Here is a 20,304-nt window from a genome sequence, read left to right on the forward strand (position 1 = left end):
TCCTAGAGCCCCCTGAACCCCCACCGCATAAGAGCAGGGCACGCCCGGGCCCAATCCCTGGCATGAACAAGATGCCACCCGTGCACCTTGGCACTGCTAGTCTGGCATCCAGGATGGCAGTCAGGTGACATTGCCAGGGTGCCTGCTTAGCACTGCCAGGGTGTAAGGCTGGCAGTGCCACAGTGCCTAGGTGGCATCAGGAGTGCCAGGGTACCACATTGCCCAGAACTCGACCACCTGGGCCCTCGCTCGCTTGGCCCAAGTGCCGATACACCGGGTGCATTTTTGTGGAAACCAGTGCTAAAACGGCGCCCCCTCTGAGTTCCTGAGGCGAGGCCGTTAGGCCCCAGGCTCGGATAACTCTGGTGCAAACATATTTAAGTGAGCGTAACTGCACACTTAAAATGCAAAACTGGATCCTCCCCACAATGGGCGGGATTCAGTTCATGATGCCTCGCGTGATTTAACGAGAGTCATGGCCTCTCGCAAGATTTGCCGGCGGCGAAGCAGCCCTTAGATCTTGCCTCCAATTGGCAAATTTATATCAAAGCTGGGTGCTTATATGTATCCCGCCAGGAAATGCTGCATTTGCAAAGTCTACCATATTTGTACCTGACTGGGTTCAAATAGGGCGCGATCCACTGGCTATTCATGCTGGTGGGATATTCCGGTCCTACGCTGGCGCATGGTGGCGAAGAGAGGTGCAGTCACCGGGAATTCCCATTGACAACGGTGGGTTCGGTAAATCCCACTGGCCGGCCACCTCCGCTGCCGAAAAACACGCAGCAGGTTGGTCGGTAAATCCTAAAGGCAAACCATGTTGGGGTTGCTTGCGGGCTTATGGCGGGGGTGGGGGGGCAGTATCTCTTGTTTAAAGGTTGCTCAAGTTTCCAGATATGAATACACAGCCTTCTGTCCGAATGAGGGCACTACCATTGAGTCATGCTCACACCAATCCAGTGCACGTTATTTACTTTATAGTCCTAGGGCACGCTATAATGGAAATGAAACAGAGTGCCGTTTAGGATGCGTTCAGTGGCGCTTGCAGTGCTGAGAACGACCCTGCTATCAAATGGGACTCTGCTCCATTTTTGGTCCACGGCGAGGAATGCCCCTCCGACACCACACTTACGCTCATTTCCTGTACTAATGAGCTCAGTTCACCAGTGCAGAATGAGAAAAATGGCACCCCGATCTCTGGACCTCCCACCATGGCCTCCAGACCATCCCAACTTATCAATTAGAATCATAGAATTCCTACAGTGTAGAAAGAGTCCATTTGGCCCATTGAGTCTGTACCCTACCTAGGCCACTCCCTCGCAAACCCTGTAGCACCACCTAACCTTTGGAACCTAAGAGGCAATTTAGTATGGTCAATCCACCTAACCTTTGGACTGTGGGAGAAAACCGGAGGCACCCGGAGGAAACCCACGCAGACACAGGGAGAGTATGCAAACTCCACACAGACAGTTAACCGAGGTCAGAATTGAACCCAGGTGCCTGGCGCTGTGAGACAGCAGTGCTAACCACCTAGGGGTCCTAGAGCCCCCTGAACCCCACCGCATAAGAGCAGGGCACGCCCGGGCCCAATCCCTGGCATGAACAAGATGCCACCCGTGCACCTTGGCACTGCTAGTCTGGCATCCAGGATGGCAGTCAGGTGACATTGCCAGGGTGCCTGCTTAGCACTGCCAGGGTGTAAGGCTGGCAGTGCCACAGTGCCTAGGTGGCATCAGGAGTGCCAGGGTACCACATTGCCCAGAACTCGACCACCTGGGCCCTCGCTCGCTTGGCCCAAGTGCCGATACACCGGGTGCATTTTTGTGGAAACCAGTGCTAAAACGGCGCCCCCTCTGAGTTCCTGAGGCGAGGCCGTTAGGCCCCGAGCTCGGATAACTCTGGTGCAAACATATTTAAGTGAGCGTAACTGCACACTTAAAATGCAAAACTGGATCCTCCCCACAATGGGCGGGATTCAGTTCATGATGCCTCGCGTGATTTAACGAGAGTCATGGCCTCTCGCAAGATTTGCCGGCGGCGAAGCAGCCCTTAGATCTTGCCTCCAATTGGCAAATTTATATCAAAGCTGGGTGCTTATATGTATCCCGCCAGGAAATGCTGCATTTGCAAAGTCTACCATATTTGTACCTGACTGGGTTCAAATAGGGCGCGATCCACTGGCTAGTCATGCTGGTGGGATATTCCGGTCCTACGCTGGCGCATGGTGGCGAAGAGAGGTGCAGTCACCGGGAATTCCCATTGACAACGGCGGGTTCGGTAAATCCCACTGGCCGGCCACCTCCGCTGCCGAAAAACACGCAGCAGGTTGGTCGGTAAATCCTAAAGGCAAACCATGTTGGGGTTGCTTGCGGGCTTATGGCGGGGGTGGGGGGGCAGTATCTCTTGTTTAAAGGTACTCAGTGCCTGACTGAGGGATCTGACATTGGGCAGGGAGATCCACCCCATCTCACCTTTGCTACGGATTCCCACTCTCCCATCGCTAACCTGTGGCCTGGATCCCTCGGCAGTCCTGGGCCTCATGTGGGGTGCATTACTGTCAGTCGTCACCGCCTCCAGGCAGCGCTACCTTCCAACAAACACCTGCCGGCCTCTGATTGACTGGCAGCTCTCAGCAGGCGAGGCATCTACCCCCATGGTCCTTGATCCTGGGGAATGCTCACCGCCTCCCAATGAAGTTGCAGTGGACCTTCCCGAAAAGAGGCAATACTTGCCGTCTCTCTGGCCTAGGGGAAAGACCCATGTCGTCTACATTAAATTCAGCCCATTGAGTTTGCAGCAATAAAAAAGGCCACCACTGGTGTATACAGTTTATACTCCACTTAATGCCCCCTCCCACTTCACTTCCACCCATTCCAATCAGTATATCCTTCTCTTTCCTTTCGTGATGGTTGCCTGGTACTTCTTGAAGAACAGCTTATGCTTTCCTTATGTCCTTGATTTAAAGTCATTAGAAATTCATCTATTTGGGGTGGCACGGTGGTGCAGTGGTTAGCACTGCTCCCTACAGCGCTGAGGACCCAGGTTCGATCCCGGCCCCACGTTACTGTCCGTGTGGAGTATGCACATTCTCTCAGTTCTGCGTGGGTTTCACCCCCACAACCCAAAGATGTGCAGGTTAGGTGCATTGGCCATGCTAAATTGCCCCTTAATTGGAAAAAATAATAATTGGGTACTCTAAATTTATTTTAAAAAAATAAATTCATCTACTTGACTTTTTCTACATTACAACAGTGACCATGCTTCACCAAGTACTTAATTGGCTGTAAGGTGCTTTGAGACACACTTGGGTTTTGAAAGATATATATTTGACACTAAGATGAGTGGTAAAGCAAAAGGTGCAGAGGATACTTGAAGTCTGCAGAGGGATTTGGATAGGCTAAGTGAATGGGCTAGGGTCTGGCAGATGGAATACATTTTGGTAGGAATAACAGCAAAAGGGATTATTATTTAAATGATAAAATATTAAAACATGCTGCTGTGCAGAGAGACCTGGCTGTGCTAGTGCATGAGTCTCAAAAAGTTGGTTTACAGGTGCAACAGGTGATTAAGAAGGCAAATGGAATTTTGTCCTTCATTGCTAGAGGGATGGAGTTTAAGACTAGGGAGGTTAGGCTGCAATTGTATAAGGTGTTAGTGAGGCCACACCTGGAGTATTGTGTTCAGTTTTGGTCTCCTTACCTGAGAAAGGACGTACTGGTGCTGGAGGGTGTGCAGAGGAGATTCACTAGGTTAATCCCAGAGCTGAAGGGGTTGGATTACGAGGAGAGGTTGAGTAGACTGGGACTGTACTCGTTGGAATTTAGAAGGATGAGGGGGGATCTTATAGAAACATATAAAATTATGAAGGGAATAGATAGGATAGATGCGGGCAGGTTGTTTCCACTGGCAGATGAAAGCAGAACTAGGGGGCATAGCCTCAAAATAAGGGGAGTAGATTTAGGACTGAGTTTAGGAGGAACTTCTTCACCCAAAGGGTTGTGAATCTATGGAATTCCTTGCCCAGTGAAGCATTTGAGGCTCCTTCATTAAGTGTTTTTAGGATAAAGATAGATAGTTTTTTGAAGAATAAAGGGATTAAGGGTTATGGTGTTCGGGCCGGAAAGTGGAGCTGAGTCCACACAAGATCAGCCATGATCTCATTGAATGGCGGAGCAGGCTCGAGGGGCCAGATGGCCTACTCCTGCTCCTAGTTCTTATTGTATAAATACATGTCTGTCTTTCTTAGTATATTTCTGAGCACAAAATGACTGCTCTGTTTCCCTACAAATCAGCCCTGTGCCGTAATGAATGTGAAGGACTTAGAGCTTTTACTCCGAGACATTAGAAAGTTTTAGCAACTGCAAGTTCCTTTTTTTTCTCTCTACCTTGTAACATCAGTTAGTCGGGCAGCATGGTCGGCACGGGCTTGGAGGGCCGAAGGGCCTGTTCCTGTGCTGTACATTTCTTTGTTCTTTGTTCTTTGTTGTATCAAGGAGCAAATTGCCTCCGATCTGCTCGCTACTCTTGCAACCATGTCACTCACACCCTTCCCTCTTGGTGATGGCTTCATGCTGTCTGCCTGGGACTTCGACAGAATCCCTCATTCATGTTTTAATTAGGGAAGTGTGAAGGTTGGGAGGTAAAGGTTTCTCAATGTGAACTGGTTGCACTTTGGTTGTTTTGCAGTACCTTCTAAAGGTGAATGAGATAAAGATTCGAGAGGGCCCTGACCTCCTCCAGAGCCTTATCAAGTACTTCCACGCTCAACAAAAGTAAGTTATTTTCATCTGACCCCTACTTGTATATGAAAGTTGCCATCACCAATCCAGGAGCATGGGAACTGGAGTAGGTTCTTCAGCCCCTCCAGTTTGTTCCATCATTCAATTGGATCAGGGTGATCAGTATCTTGAAATGAAATGAAAATCGCTTATTGTCACAAGTAGGCTTCAAATGAAGTTACTGCGAAAAGGCCACATTCCGGCGCCTGTTCGGGGAGGCTGGTACGGGAATTGAACCGTGCTGCTGGCCTGCCTTGGTCTGCTTTAAAAGCGAGCAATTTAGCCCTGTGCTAAACCAGCCCCTGAACCTCATTCACCCACGTTGGCTTTCTGGCCATTTAATCACCTTAACAAAAAACATCTTTCCAAAACAGCCGTGGAAATATCAATTGACTCCTAGCTTAAAAAGTTTTCTGGAGTGAGAGCCCCCAGATTTCTGCTTTACATTGAAGAAGTGCTTCCTGACACCTTCTCTGAACCATTTAGTTTTAATTTCTAATTTATGACCTCTTATATTGGACTCACCCCACCCCCCATAAAGACCTGCAATGCCTCAGACATTCTTGAATATAATCTGTGAGTTGAGATTCAAATCAATGTTTGAGCTGTAATGGAGGATTATTTAAACAGTTCGGATTACTGTTCCATATCAATGAACCTTCTGTACTATCTCAAACATTAACCCTGCCTTTTGTTCCACAGATGCTGCCTGACCTGCTGATTTCTATTTCAAATGCGATTTAATGGCACGATTTAGTGGAAATGAAACAGAGTCCCGTGTCGAGTGCGTTTAGCCCAGCGTTTCTGCTGCGGCAGTGCTGAGAATGACCCCGCTATTGAACGGGATTCTGCTTCATCTCTGAGCCTCGGCGAGGAACGCCCCGCATCGAGCCCCAAACTCATAAGGGCAGGGCACCCCCGGGTCCATCCCCGGCATGGGCATGATGCCACCCGGTCATTACCAGCCTGGCACCCTGGCAGTGTCCCTGACAGCCTGACAGTGTCACCTGGGCACTCTGGTACTGATAGGGTGTCACTCAGGTGGCATTGCCAGTGTGCCGGTTGGCACTGTCAGGCTGGCAGTGTCAAGGTGCCCAGGTGGCATCGGAGTGCCAGGATACCACCCTGAACAGAGCCCGACCATTCAGGGGCCCCCGTTCGCCTGGGAGACCTCCCCAAATGTCGGTATACCTGGTCCACGTTTGTGGATACTGTGCTAAATGGTGCCCGCTCGGGGCTCCGAGGCCTTTTGACCCGGGCGCTGGGTAAATCTGGCGTAGATCTATTCAAGTGAGGCTAACTACTCACTTGAATATGCAAGTCTGGGTCCCGACCTCAATGGACGCCATCCAGACCGTGACGCCTCGCGGAGGCGTGATGAGGCTGGTAAATTTTGTGTGAGATACACCAGCCTCGTCGCGTCCTGAGTCAGGCATGGCGAGGCCGATAAATCGTGCTCTCAGTATTTTGTTTGGTTTGAAGTCGCTGGTTCAGCTTGTGTAGGTTTTTTCTTTAAAACGAGTGCAGTGTAAATTTCCAGTGAACTTTGTGCTGTAATGGTTTGGCTGTAACCAATAGCGGTAGACTCTCAGTGGAAGGAGTTTTCATTGTAGTGAGGCCTCTGTGGAAAATATTCCACTACAATCTGCTTTTTTAATCTTTTCTGTTTATGTTCTCCCCTGGGCTAAAGCTGTTGGCTGATTGTTTTCCTTTCCCCAGAGTACCTTCTCCTCCAGACTGAGTTTTAACAAGCAACGCCACAATGATGGGCAGTCCCACACTCTGTACATATGTTCTCTCCAACAAAGATAGTGATCGGGTGCCATTGAATCAGGTGAGAAAAGCTGTGTGGAATTCGCCACCTTCACAGCTGCCTTTTCTCGCCTGATTTAACAACACTTTGTGGCTTGCGTTGATGCCACTAATGGCCTGATTCAACATAGTACAGTTTTGAAATATATGGATGACATTTAAATTTATTTGGAAGTTAAGAAAAATAATCCAGGGCTCTCAATGGCACACCTCCAGAGTGAACTCTCTACTATGGTGCAGTGGTCCAAGGAGTGGCAACGTCCCTTTAATGTGGCAAAGTGTTCAGTTTTCCATTTTGGCCACAATAGGGCAGCACCGTAGCACAAGTGATTAGAACTATGGCTTCAGAGCGCCAGGGTCCCAGGTTCGATTCCCTGCTGGGTCACTGTCTGTGCGGAGTCTGCACATTCTCCCCGTGTCTGCTTGGGTTTCCTCCGGGTGCTCCGGTTTCCTCCCACAGTCCAAAGATGTGCAGGTTAGGTGGATTGGACGTAATAAATTGCCCTTAGTGGCCAGAAAAAAAGGTTAGGAAGGGTTCTTGGTTTCCGGGGATAGGGTGGAAGTAAGGGCTTAAGTGGGTCGGTGCAGACTCGATGGGCCGTATGGCCTCTTTCTGCCCTGTATGTTCCAATAATCCAAATTCACAGTATGGTATCGATGGCCAGCCTTTAACAATTTCAACCATTGAATAGCTTTTGGGTGTGACTTACAAGTAATTTGAAGTTTACGAATCATGTAGCGTTTTATGGGCGCTATATGCATCCTTTTTGAGTTGGGATGTTGATGTTTATCTTAAACTCTGGGGGTCCAGAGAAGGTTTACAAGAATTATCCTGGGAATTAAGCGTTTGTTGTATGAGGTGTGGTCTAGGTCTCTGGGTCTGTACTCGTTGGAGTTTAGAAGGATGAGGGGGGAATCTCCTTAAAACTTAGAGGAAACTGCGAGGCTTAGATAGAATGGATGTGGAGAGGATGTTTCCACTCATAGGAAAAACTAGAACCCGAGGACACAGCCTCAGACTGAAGGGATGATCCTTTTAATCTGAGATGAGGAGGAATTTCTGCAGCCAGGGGGTGGTGAATCTGTGGAACACATTGCCACAGAAGGCTGTGGAGGCCAAGTCACTGAGTGTCGTTAAGAGGTAGGTTCTTGATTAATAAGGGGATCAGGGGTTTCGGGGCGAAGGCAGGAGAATGGGGATGAGAAACAAATCAGCCATGATTGAATGGCGGAGCTGACTCGATGGGCCAAATGGCCCAATTCTGCTCCTATATCTTATGATCATATGGCCTGTAAGAAACTGGTACGCCCGCATATGGAGTTAGCATCCACAATATGGAATCAGAGAGATATACAGTTTATAGAGAGAATGCAAAGGAAAATGAGGGGAATACCTTATGAGGAGCACTTAAGAATTCTTGGATTACAATCTTTAGAGAAGAGAAGATTGATTTTTGATTTAGTTGAAGTTTATAAATTGATACATGCCTCACTATCTCTAAGCCTGAAAAGTTCTTTCCTTGCAATTATAGTATTTTGCGTGGTCGTCAGTAAAAACTACAGAAATTTGCTTCACGTCTTGATATTGGTAATTTGTTTTCACACTGACTTGCTGATACTTGGAATGCTTTGCCTGACTTTGTTGTGAATTATGAAAATATAGTGACTTGAAGACTTGTTTGAAACCTTTTTATGTATGTATTTTCTGGCATGTTGATAATACTGTACCTATGTGCTTCGCACTGTGTGGCAAAAAAGATAAATAAAGAGTGCTGGGAATCTGTGATCGGGGTGCCGTTTTTAAAGTACTCCCATTTCCGAGTTAAACTTGGGAGGGAGTTTTCGATACTTGGGAATTCAGGTGGCACGGGGATGGGAGCAGTTGCATAAATTAAATCTGGCCCGGTTAGATGAGCAAATGAAGGAGGACCTTCGGAGGTGGGATATGCTCCCGTTGTCACTGGCAGGGAGGGTACAGACCGTAAAGATGACGGTTCTCCCGAGATTTTTGTTTGTTTTCCTGTGTCTCCCTATTTTTATACCAAAGACTTATTGTAAGCGGGTTGATGCAGTGATCTCTGGGTTTGTGTGGGCGGGTAAAACCCCACGAGTAAGGAAAGCGCTGCTGGAGCCGAGCCGAGGTGGTGGTGGTGGTGGGGTGGGGGAGCGAGGCGAGAGAACCTGAGAACATTTAAGACACTCAGAAGGTAAGAAGGTAAGTAAGTGATTTTTACTTATTTTTACTTTTATACCTTTTTTCAAATTGTGTGTGTCGGGGGGAAACTGAAGTGACATCACAGAAAAGCTGTGGCCAGAGTGGCTGGTTGGGATTCTACCCTAAATTTAAAAAAAATTTGAGTATTTGGTAACTAATTAAACATAATAACTTAATTATAATTTAGAGGGATATCTAAGCCAGAGATCGGAGAGTATTATAGTTAGCTATCGCATTTCTATTAGAAATCTAGTGCTAGGAAACAGATAGTTGACAGTAACTTTGAAATTTTTATAAAAATATATTTTTTTAAAAAGACAAATTTTAATTTTAATTAATTGACGCAATGTCAGAGGGGTGCTGTGCTCTGACTGTGAGATGTGGCAGGTCCGGGAGGCTTCCAGCGTCCCGGATGGCTTCATCTGCAGAAAGTGCACCCAACTGGAGCTCCTCACAGACCGCATGGTTCGGTTGGAGCAGCAATTGGATGCACTTAGGAGCATGCAGGTGGCGGAAAGCGTCATAGATCGCAGTTATGTAAATGTGGTCACACCCAAGGTGCAGGCAGAGAAATGGGTGACCACCAGAAAGGGCAGGCAGTCAGTGCAGGAATCCCCTGTGGTTGTCCCCCTCTCGAACAGATATACCCCTTTGGATACTGTCGGGGGGGATAGCCTATCAGGGGAAAACAGCAGCAGCCAGAGCAGTGGCACCACGGCTGGCTCTGATGTTCAGAAGGGAGGGTCAAAGCGCAGAAGAGTAATAGTAAAAGGGGACTCTATAGTCAGGGGCACAGAAAGGCGCTTCTGTGGACGTGAAAGAGACTCCAGGATGGTATGTTGCCTCCCTGGTGCCAGGGTCCAGGATGTCTCCGAACAGGTAGAGGGAATCCTGAAGGGGGAGGGCAAACAGGCAGAGGTCGTTGTACATATTGGTACTAACGACATAGGCAGGAAGGGGCATGAGGTCCTGCAGCAGGAGTTCAGGGAGCTAGGCAGAAAGTTAAAAGACAGGACCTCGAGGGTTGTAATCTCGGGATTACTCCCTGTGCCACGTGCCAGTGAGGCTAGAAATAGGAAGATAGAGCAGATAAACACGTGGCTAAACAGCTGGTGTAGGAGGGAGGGTTTCCATTATCTGGACCACTGGGAGCTCTTCCGGGGCAGGTGTGACCTGTATAAGAAGGACGGGTTGCATCTAAACCGGAGAGGCATAAATATCCTGGCCGCGAGGTTTGCTAGTGTCACACGGGAGGGTTTAAACTAGTATGGCAGGGGGGTGGGCACGGGAGCAATAGGTCAGAAGGTGAGAGCATTGAGGGAGAACTAGGGAATAGGGACAGTGTGGCTCTGAGGCAGAGCAGACGGGGAGAAGCTGCTGAACACAGCGGGTCTGGTGGCCTGAAGTGCATATGTTTTAATGCAAGGAGCATTACGGGTAAGGCAGATGAACTTAGAGCTTGGATTAGTACTTGGAACTATGATGTTGTTGCCATTACAGAGACCTGGTTGAGGGAAGGGCAGGATTGGCAGCTAAACGTTCCAGGATTTAGATGTTTCCGGCGGGATAGAGGGGGATGTAAAAGGGGAGGCGGAGTTGCGCTACTTGTTCGGGAGAATATCACAGCTGTACTGCGAGAGGACACCTCAGAGGGCAGTGAGGCTATATGGGTAGAGATCAGGAATAAGAAGGGTGCAGTCACAATGTTGGGGGTATACTACAGGCCTCCCAACAGCCAGCGGGAGATAGAGGAGCAGATAGGTAGGCAGATTTTGGAAAAGAGTAAAAACAACAGGGTTGTGGTGATGGGAGACTTCAACTTCCCCAATATTGACTGGGACTCACTTAGTGCCAGGGGCTTAGACGGGGCGGAGTTTGTAAGGAGCATCCAGGAGGGCTTCTTAAAACAATATGTAGACAGTCCAACTAGGGAAGGGGTGGTACTGGACCTGGTATTGGGGAATGAGCCCGGCCAGGTGGTAGATGTTTCAGTAGGGGAGCATTTCGGTAACAGTGACCACAATTCAGTAAGTTTTAAAGTACTGGTGGACAAGGATAAGAGTGGTCCGAGGATGAATGTGCTAAATTGGGGGAAGGCTAATTATAACAATATTAGGCGGGAATTGAAGAACATAGATTGGGGGCGGATGTTTGAGGGCAAATCAACATCTGACATGTGGGAGGCTTTCAAGTGGCAGTTGAAAGGAATACAGGACCGGCATGTTCCTGTGAGGAAGAAAGATAAATACGGCAATTTTCAGGAACCTTGGATGACGAGTGATATTGTAGGCCTCGTCAAAAAGAAAAAGGAGGCATTTGTCAGGGCTAAAAGGCTGGGAACAGACGAAGCCTGCGTGGAATATAAGGAAAGTAGGAAGGAACTTAAGCAAGGAGTCAGGAGGGCTAGAAGGGGTCACGAAAAGTCATTGGCAAATAGGGTTAAGGAAAATCCCAAGGCTTTTTACACGTACATAAAAAGCAAGAGGGTAGCCAGGGAAAGGGTTGGCCCACTGAAGGATAGGCAAGGGAATCTATGTGTGGAGCCAGAGGAAATGGGAGAGGTACTAAATGAATACTTTGCATCAGTATTCACCAAAGAGAAGGAATTGGTAGACGTTGAGTCTGGAGAAGGGGGTGTAGATAGCCTGGGTCACATTGTGATCCAAAAAGATGAGGTGTTGGGTGTCTTAAAAAATATTAAGGTAGATAAGTCCCCAGGGCCTGATGGGATCTACCCCAGAATACTGAAGGAGGCTGGAGAGGAAATTGCTGAGGCCTTGACAGAAATCTTTGGATCCTCGCTGTCTTCAGGGGATGTCCCGGAGGACTGGAGAATAGCCAATGTTGTTCCTCTGTTTAAGAAGGGTAGCAAGGATAATCCCGGGAACTACAGGCCGGTGAGCCTTACTTCAGTGGTAGGGAAATTACTGGAGAGAATTCTTCGAGACAGGATCTACTCCCATTTGGAAGCAAATGGACGTATTAGTGAGAGGCAGCAAGGTTTTGTGAAGGGGAGGTCGTGTCTCACTAACTTGATAGAGTTTTTCGAGGAGGTCACTAAGATGATTGATGCAGGTAGGGCAGTAGATGTTGTCTATATGGACTTCAGTAAGGCCTTTGACAAGGTCCCTCATGGTAGACTAGTACAAAAGGTGAAGTCACACGGGATCAGGGGTGAGCTGGCAAGGTGGATACAGAACTGGCTAGGCCATAGAAGGCAGAGAGTAGCAATGGAGGGATGCTTTTCTAATTGGAGGGCTGTGACCAGTGGTGTTCCACAGGGATCAGTGCTGGGACCTTTGCTGTTTGTAGTATATATAAATGATTTGGAGGAAAATGTAACTGGTCTGATTAGTAAGTTTGCAGACGACACAAAGGTTGGTGGAATTGCGGATAGCGATGAGGACTGTCGGAGGATACAGCAGGATTTAGATTGTCTGGAGACTTGGGCGGAGAGATGGCAGATGGAGTTTAATCCGGACAAATGTGAGGTAATGCATTTTGGAAGGTCTAATGCAGGTAGGGAATATACAGTGAATGGTAGAACCCTCAAGAGTATTGAAAGTCGAAGAGATCTAGGAGTACAGGTCCACAGGTCATTGAAAGGGGCAACACAGGTGGAGAAGGTAGTCAAGAAGGCATACGGCATGCTTGCCTTCATTGGCCGGGGCATTGAGTATAAGAATTGGCAAGTCATGTTGCAGCTGTATAGAACCTTAGTTAGGCCACACTTGGAGTATAGTGTTCAATTCTGGTCGCCACACTACCAGAAGGATGTGGAGGCTTTAGAGAGGGTGCAGAAGAGATTTACCAGAATGTTGCCTGGTATGGAGGGCATTAGCTATGAGGAGCGATTGAATAAACTCGGTTTGTTCTCACTGGAACGAAGGAGGTTGAGGGGAGACCTGATAGAGGTATACAAAATTATGAGGGGCATAGACAGAGTGGATAGTCAGAGGCTTTTCCCCAGGGTAGAGGGGTCAATTACTAGAGGGCATAGGTTTAAGGTGAGAGGGGCAAGGTTTAGAGTAGATGTACGAGGCAAGTTTTTTACGCAGAGGGTAGTGGGTACCTGGAACTCACTACCGGAGGAGGTAGTGGAAGCAGGGACGATAGGGACATTTAAGGGGCATCTTGACAAATATATGAATAGGATGGGAATAGAAGGATACGGACCCAGGAAGTGTAGAAGATTGTAGTTTAGTCGGGCAGCATGGTCGGCACGGGCTTGGAGAGCCGAAGGGCCTGTTCCTGTGCTGTACATTTCTTTGTTCTTTGTTCTTTGAGGGAGGGGGTTGGCCCTGTCGAGCTTTAGGGATTACTACTGGGCGGCAAATATAACCATGATCAGGAAGTGGGTAGTGGGGGAGGGGTCGGTATAGGAGTGGGTAGAGGCAGCATTATGTAGGGGTACATGTTTAGGAGCACTGGTAATGGCACCTCTGCCGTTCTCGCCGGCTCAGTACTCTACAAGCCCAGTGGTGGTGGCGGCTCTGAGAATTTGGGGACAGCGGCAGAAGCATATGGGAGTGGAGGGAGCGTCGGTGTGGGCTCCAATTTGTGGTAATCAGCGGTTTGTCCATGGAGGTTGATGGGGGAGTTTCGGATGTGGCAAAGAGCAGGTATTGAGAGGCTGGGGGATCTGTTTATCGATGGGAGCTTTTCTTGTTTGGAGGATTTGGAGGAGGAGTTTGAATTGCCGGGTGGGAATGGGCTTTGCTATCTGTGCGAAGGCAGGTTTCGACCTTTCCGCTTCTACTGCCACAGGGGATACAGGATAAGGTAGTTTCTAAAACTGGGGTGGGGGAGGTTAGGGTCTCGGAAATTTATAAAGAACTTATGGAGTGGGAGGGAACCAGATAAGGGAGGTGAAGTGCAGGTGGGATGATGAGCTGAGTAAGGAGCTAGAGACAGGTCTGTGGCAGGATGCTCTGAGCAGAATCAACACACTATCTTGATGTGCCAGGCTCAGCCTGATACAATTCAAGGTGGTTCACCGGGCACACATGACAGTGGCCTGGATGAACAGGTTAGCAGACAGGTGTGTGAGGTGTGCAGGGGGGCCCGCAATTCATGTCCACATGTTTTGGGCATGTCCGAAGCTTAGGGGATTCTGTCATGTCCACGGTGCTAAACGTGAGCGTGGCGCCGAGTCCAAAGGTGGCGATCTTTGGAAGACCCGGGATCCAGGGGGCAAGAGAGGCTGATGTTCTGGCCTTTGCCTCCTTGGTAGCCTGGAGATGGATCTTATTAGCGTGGAGGGACTCCGAGCCCCCGGAATCGGTGGTATGGGTTAGTGACATGACTGGGTTTCTCAGGCTTGAGAAAATTAAGTTCGCCGTGAGAGGATCAATGTTGGGGTTCGCTGGAGGTGGCAGCCGTTCATCGACCTCTTCGGGGAAAACTAAACTGTTAACAGATACAATAATGGAGGGGGGGGCGGGGGGTTAGGGAATGAGGCGGGTAGGGGGAGTTAGTTTAGTTCAGTTTAGGCAGGATCAGCGAGAGGAAATGGAGGAACTTGGAAATTGTGTGTATAAGCTATGTTGGCGGGGTATGGTCATTGGTTGGGGGGGGGGGGGGTGTTACGTACTGTATTATGTTTACATTTGTACTTGCATCTTTTGTTGTTATAAAACCATAAATCCCTTAATAAAATGTTTGTCAAAAAAAAAAATCTCTGCATTGCTCTGAGGGTGCGGTTTTATGGCCAGGCTTCGCCCGAAAGAGAGCTCGCCGTGGCGCAGCATGGTCGTTAGAAGCCGGGAGACCTTGATCCCGAGATCTACCTGCTTGCAATGACGTTGTGATGTACATCCTGCTCATTTGGGTGGGATCACTTTTTATGAAATCTGCATTTTAAAGCAAGACAGCTAGTCTCACTTTAATGTGCAGATTTCCACGGTATTCAAGGTGTGGAATCTATCTCTTTCGCCTTAGAGATGTCGTGAGCGCTGTTCAGTACTGTTCTCCATAAACGGGGACCAGATGGAACAGCATTTGGGGGGTTGCCCATGGGATTGTGGGGCCCCCAGCTGCAAGCCCTTTGGCGCTGCCAGCCTGGCACTACGTGGTGGTGGTTGGGCTGGGGGCTCCCTGCATAGGTGTTGGGGGTGCTGCGAGCCTCCCAATGTGCGTTGGGTGGGGGGTTGTCGATTGCTTTGGGGGCTCCAGAGATCAGGATGCCATTTTAAAATGACTCCAGATCTCTTGCTACACTGAGGAGTTCCGTAAACTCCTCAGTGTTTATAACATTGTGTTTCTTGCCGCTGAGTGTCGGAAACACGTGGCTAAATGCACTCACTATGGGATTTTGTTCCCATTTAGTTAAATCACGGCCATAAAATGTGCAACAATCCAGCCGAGACCAGCTATCCTGAGCACAGACTTGGCGGCTGAACATGAGACCTGAGCACAGAATAGGGTTGGGCCTTGTGTGTGGAAGCATCTTGTACCAACTGATAAATTATCCATCAGCTCATGAGGGACCTTGTTTTACCAGCACCCGGGGTGTTTCCTGACGGCGTGGGGCTGCCCCACAATGGGAAACCCCATTGACCGGCCGGCGTAACGGAGAATCCCGCCGGCGGGTCGAGGCAGAAATGTGGCGGGGCGGAGAATCCAGCCCAGGGTGTTTTGCTTTCCATGCCCATTTCCCCGGGTACTAAAAATGTGGGACCTACTGCCTGCTCAGTAATTTGGATCATGAGCTCATGTGTGGGCCAATGCAAAGCCTTTACTTATATTTTATAACGCTTTTCTTTTTAAAGCTTTTTCCAGGATGGTCTCAAGGCGGCTGAAAGCCTGACCCCTTTTGTAGAAAAATTGGCCGTGATTGTACACACGGTGAGTATTGTCACCCATTTCCCCGGGGGCCATGGTGGCCAATTAGTGGCCACTTAAGTGCCTCATTTTGCCCTGGTGCTATTTTGCCCATGCCAGTGGTAGACCCAAGCCAAACAAGTAGCCTGACAGCTTTTACTGGTAGTTTGATGTCTGACAATTGTTCTTTATTCGATGCAATGAGAGTCTGGGACCTGATCTATGCCCACTGTGCTCATGAGAGTTAAACCCCACCCCTCCCACACCACTGACAAAGTAATAAACCCTTTTAACCCCCCCCCCCCCCCACCCCCCACCATCCTCTCCAAGCACCCACCGCCCATCTCAATCTCACCACTCCCACTGCTGGAGTAAGCCAGGCCTCTTCGATACCCTGGATTTCCCGTCAATACAGCTTCCATAACCTCCTTTTCTTTGGGGCATGTGTGTAGTTCCAGCAGTGGGCACCAGTCAAACCTGACGCTGCCAAGGACTGCAGAGCTGTTGCCCAATTCGATTGGGAGGTGCTGCCAAGGACTGCAGAGCTGTTAGCCAATTCGATTGGGGATGGGGAGGGTGTGAGGTGGTGGTGGTCAAAAATCTCTCCTCAAACCTATTTACGCCTCACCAAGCGTCAAATAGCTTTGGGGCAGCTGGCTTTCTCGTGGATGGGCTCCCAACGGACATTTTAGTTAAGTGGGCGGGGTAAACAGCACCCCATATAATCCAGCCCATGGTTCCTGCACTTCATGGTATTTTAGTATTTTCAGATGTTCTAAAAGTACAGCAAAGTATTACTTACCAAAATTCTCTTTTCCATGTTTGATTCCTTCCTGGTCTTGCCCATCTTTAAACTCCTGCAGCCCAACAACACTCCCAAGATCTCTGCACTCTCCCAATTCTGGTCACTTATACATCTTGACATTTATCATTCCACCACCGCTGGCTGTGCCTCGGCCCCGAGCTCTGGAATTCTCTCCCATCAACCTCCTTCTACCTGCCCCATCACCCTTTCCTCCTCCTTTGAAGGTCTTCCTTAAAATATACATCTTTGACCAAGCGTTTGATCATCTAACCTAAAGCTGCTTATGTGGCTTTTTGCCAATTTTTACCTGATTTATGTTTGGGAAGTGCCTAGGGAGGATCATGTTTAATGTGTTATAGAAATGCTGATATTGTCATTAATTGGAAGCCATGAGGTAAAGCGTTGAGGTTGGTTGTGGGCCCCTTCTTTCCAATGGCTAATTACTGACTGAGCAGTATTTATGCTCACTGTGTTGATGATGTCAGAAAGCTATAAACCTTCAGGAGAAGAGAGAAGAAAGCAGAATCTTTTCTTTCAAACAATGCATTTTGACCTGCCTATGTGTTAACTTGTTGCGTGCTCTTTGTGGTGCATTCAGGGGATCAGGGAAGGGGGATAGATGAGCTACTGCTGAAGAGGGCGGAAAGGAGCTTTCGGTACCTGGGGATCCAAGTAGCTAGGAGTTGGGGGGCCCTGCACAAGCTCATTTTGACGTGGTTTGTGGAGCAGATGGAGGAGGATTTTAAAAGATGGGATATGCTGCCACTCTCACTAGCGGGTAGGGTCAAAATGACGGTCCTCCCGAGGTTTCTCTTTGTGTTCCAGTGCCTTCCCATTTTGATCCCCAAGGCCTTTTTCAAATGGGTAAGCAGGAGCATCATGGGATTTGTGTGGGCGAATAAGACCCCGAGGGTGAAGAGAGTGTTTCTGGAGCGTAGCAGGGACAGGGGGGTGCTGGCACTGCCGAATTTATGTGGCTATTACTGGGCAGCCAATGTGGCGATGATCCGTAAGTGGGTAATGGAGGGAGAGGGGGCGGCGTGGAAGAGGCTAGAGATGGCGTCCTGTGTGGGCACGAGCCTGAGGGCGCTGGTGACGGCACCGCTGCCGCTCTCGCCGACAAGGTACACCATGAGTCCGGTGGTGGTGGCGACGCTGAAGATCTGGGGGCAGTGGAGGCGACACAGGGGCGAGGTGGGGGCCTCGGTTTGGTCCCCGATTCGGGAGAACCATCGGTTTGTCCCGGGAAGGGTGGATGGGGTGTTTCGGAGCTGGCATCGGGCAGGGATTAGATGAATGGGGGACCTGTTCATCGATGGGACGTTTGCGAGCCTAGGGGCACTGGAGGAGAAGTTTGGGCTACCCCCGGGAAATGCTTTCAGGTACATGCAAGTGAGGGCGTTTGTGAAGCGGCAGGTGAGGGAATTCCCGCTGCTTCCGGCACGTGGGATTCGGGACAGGGTGATTTTGGGTGTATGGGTTGGCGAAGGCAAGGTTTCGGCGATTTACCAGGAGCTGAGGGAAGAGGAGGCCTCGGTGGAGGAGTTAAAGGGCAAGTGGGAGGAGGAGCTCGGGGAGGAGATAGATGAGAGTCTGTGGGCTGATGCCCTGAGTAGGGTTAATTCTTCCTCTTCTTGCGCTAGGCTCAGCCTAATACAGTTCAAAGTTACTCACAGAGCGCATATGACAGGGGCGAGGTTGAGTAGGTTCTTTGGGGTGGAGGACAGATGTGGGAAGTGCTCGGGGAGCCCGGCAAATCACGTCCATATGTTCTGGTCATGCCTGTCACTGGATGGGTTTTGGAGGGGTTTTGCGAGGACTATGTCCAAGGTGGTGAACACCCGGGTCAAGCCGAGCTGGGGATTAGCAATATTTGGGGTATCGGACGAGCCGGGAGTGCAGGAGGCGAAAGAGGCCGGTATTCTGGCCTTTGCGTCCCTGGTAGCCCAGCGGAGGATTTTGCTACTCTGGAAAGATGTGAAGCCCCCTAGTGTGGAAGCTTGGATCAATGACATGGCAGGGTTCATCAAGCTGGAGAGGATAAAGTTTGCCTTGCGAGGGTCTGTGCAGGGGTTCTTCAGGCTGTGGCAACCGTACCTGGACTATCTCGCGGAGCGTTAGGAGGAGGTCAGCAGCAGCAGCGGCCCAAAGGGGGGGGGGGGGGGTGGGGGGGGTGGGGAGGGAGGGAGGGGGGGTTTCTTTTGGGGTGGCATTTGGGTGGAGGTGTTTTTTTCCCCCTATTTGTGTTTTTAAATGTTATATGGGGATTATTGTATATGGGGGAAATCCAATGTATAATTTCTGCTTGTTGTGTTCTTGTTTTTTTCTTCTTGTTGGAGGGGGGGGGGGTTTGTTGAAAATTTGTTGAAAAATTTGAATAAATATATATATTTTTAAAACTTGTTGCATGCTGGCTGAGACCTCTGTCAGCTAGTTAGATTTCTTCTTGCTTTAACGAGAGTTTTCTTCTTGTCGGCCTGAAGCTGAAGCAAGCACAGGATGAGGAGATGAAACAGCTGACCCAGATCAGGGACTCCCTGAGATCGGTTCTCCAAGTGGATCACAAGGAGGTGGGTAGCAACAACACCAAGTGTCCTCTTTGCAAGCAGGACGGTGCCTCAAAGGAGGGCCTGACAGTGGATGCCGGGTGGGAGGGAGAAAGGGAATGACAGATGGTTAGAGGGGGTTCCAAAGACACGCAGTAAAAGGAAGGGTGCAAGGAGATGTGACTGGGCAGGGAGTTTGAGGGCAGGACTTCAGGACTTCAGTGACAGTTCCGACAATCGCAAATCTTGCATCATTGTCTTTTCATTCCAGCCCAACTAGCTCTCCCACCACCCCCGACCACCCATTTCCCTCCCAATTGGCTTCTCTCCTGTCAAAGTGGCTGGGATATTTAAACTTGCTGCTTTACGACACGTAGTGCTGTAAAAAGGGACCGTGGTTTTGTTTACCTGGCGCTTCCGGGAGCTGCTACTAGTAGCAGGCCTGATTAAGAAGTCCAGGTGAGGGAAATATGGAGCTCAAGGGCAGGAATTTTGGAGCTAAGTGGCAGTCTACCCTTTTGGCCCACTAAATCTGTTTCTCTCCATTGATGTGGCCAGTCCTGCTGAGTGTTTTGATTTTGTAATAGAGGTGGAGAAGTTTAAGGAGGGGATTCTAGAGTGTGGGATTCTGACAGCTGAAGGCACATCCGCCTTTGGTGTGTTCCAGAGTGGAGAGGTTCTGACATTTGTAAAGCTGGATGAGATTTGCAGAGATTTGGGGGGGGGGGGGGCGATTTGAGACCGTGTTCGCTGTCAGAGAGATCTAGTTTACCGATTTTTAATGCCCTTTGCTGGTGTCATAAGGAGGTTCCTGCCCAGGAAGGGTGGGGACTTCATTTCAAGATATTTTAATACATTTACATATCATTAAAGGGCTTCCCAGCCACATGCTCCACCCTTCACTGATTATTTATTTCAATATTCAGTTCACGTTGGCGAGGTTTACAACTGCTTTATAAAAACAGGAATCAGTCGACGGGAACCCATCAGGGGCACCAACATAAGTATAGCCCCCAGCGGGAGAGGGACATGCACTGGCCCAGCACAGGTTGGCACTGCCCCAAGCGCCAGGTTGGTAGTGCTAGGAGTGGGCCCTCTGGGGAGCCCAATGGAGTATTTCCCTATGTGTGCTGGGGGGTGGGCTGATTCCTATGAGGGGGTTGAGTGCCCTCATAGTTCCACGGTGGTGGGAGGGTGGGAATGAAGTGGCCCTGATACTTTCTGGGGGGTTGCCCCGATGCTTGTGGGGGGTCCTCGGTGTCCGTGGGCAGTGTGCGCCAAATCTCTGTGGAGCTAGCATTTCAGATTCTTAGCAGGCCCCACCTG

General features: G+C 49.4%; 1 protein-coding gene across 3 annotated transcripts in view; it reads left to right on the plus strand.

The window, feature by feature from the left end:
• LOC140415467 (arf-GAP with SH3 domain, ANK repeat and PH domain-containing protein 2-like) overlaps positions 1 to 20,304 on the plus strand; it is a 197,478-nt gene that overhangs the window by 94,988 nt on the left and 82,186 nt on the right. For all 3 annotated transcript variants that reach the window (XM_072501057.1, XM_072501059.1, XM_072501058.1), the window contains 3 exons: positions 4,687 to 4,772; positions 15,576 to 15,651; positions 18,916 to 19,002. In XM_072501057.1, coding sequence (XP_072357158.1) covers positions 4,687 to 4,772; positions 15,576 to 15,651; positions 18,916 to 19,002 — 249 coding nt within the window. The remainder of the gene's footprint in view (positions 1 to 4,686; positions 4,773 to 15,575; positions 15,652 to 18,915; positions 19,003 to 20,304) is intronic.

This window comes from Scyliorhinus torazame, chromosome 1 (assembly GCF_047496885.1).
Source record: "Scyliorhinus torazame isolate Kashiwa2021f chromosome 1, sScyTor2.1, whole genome shotgun sequence".
In the NCBI taxonomy this organism is placed as follows: domain Eukaryota; kingdom Metazoa; phylum Chordata; class Chondrichthyes; order Carcharhiniformes; family Scyliorhinidae; genus Scyliorhinus; species Scyliorhinus torazame.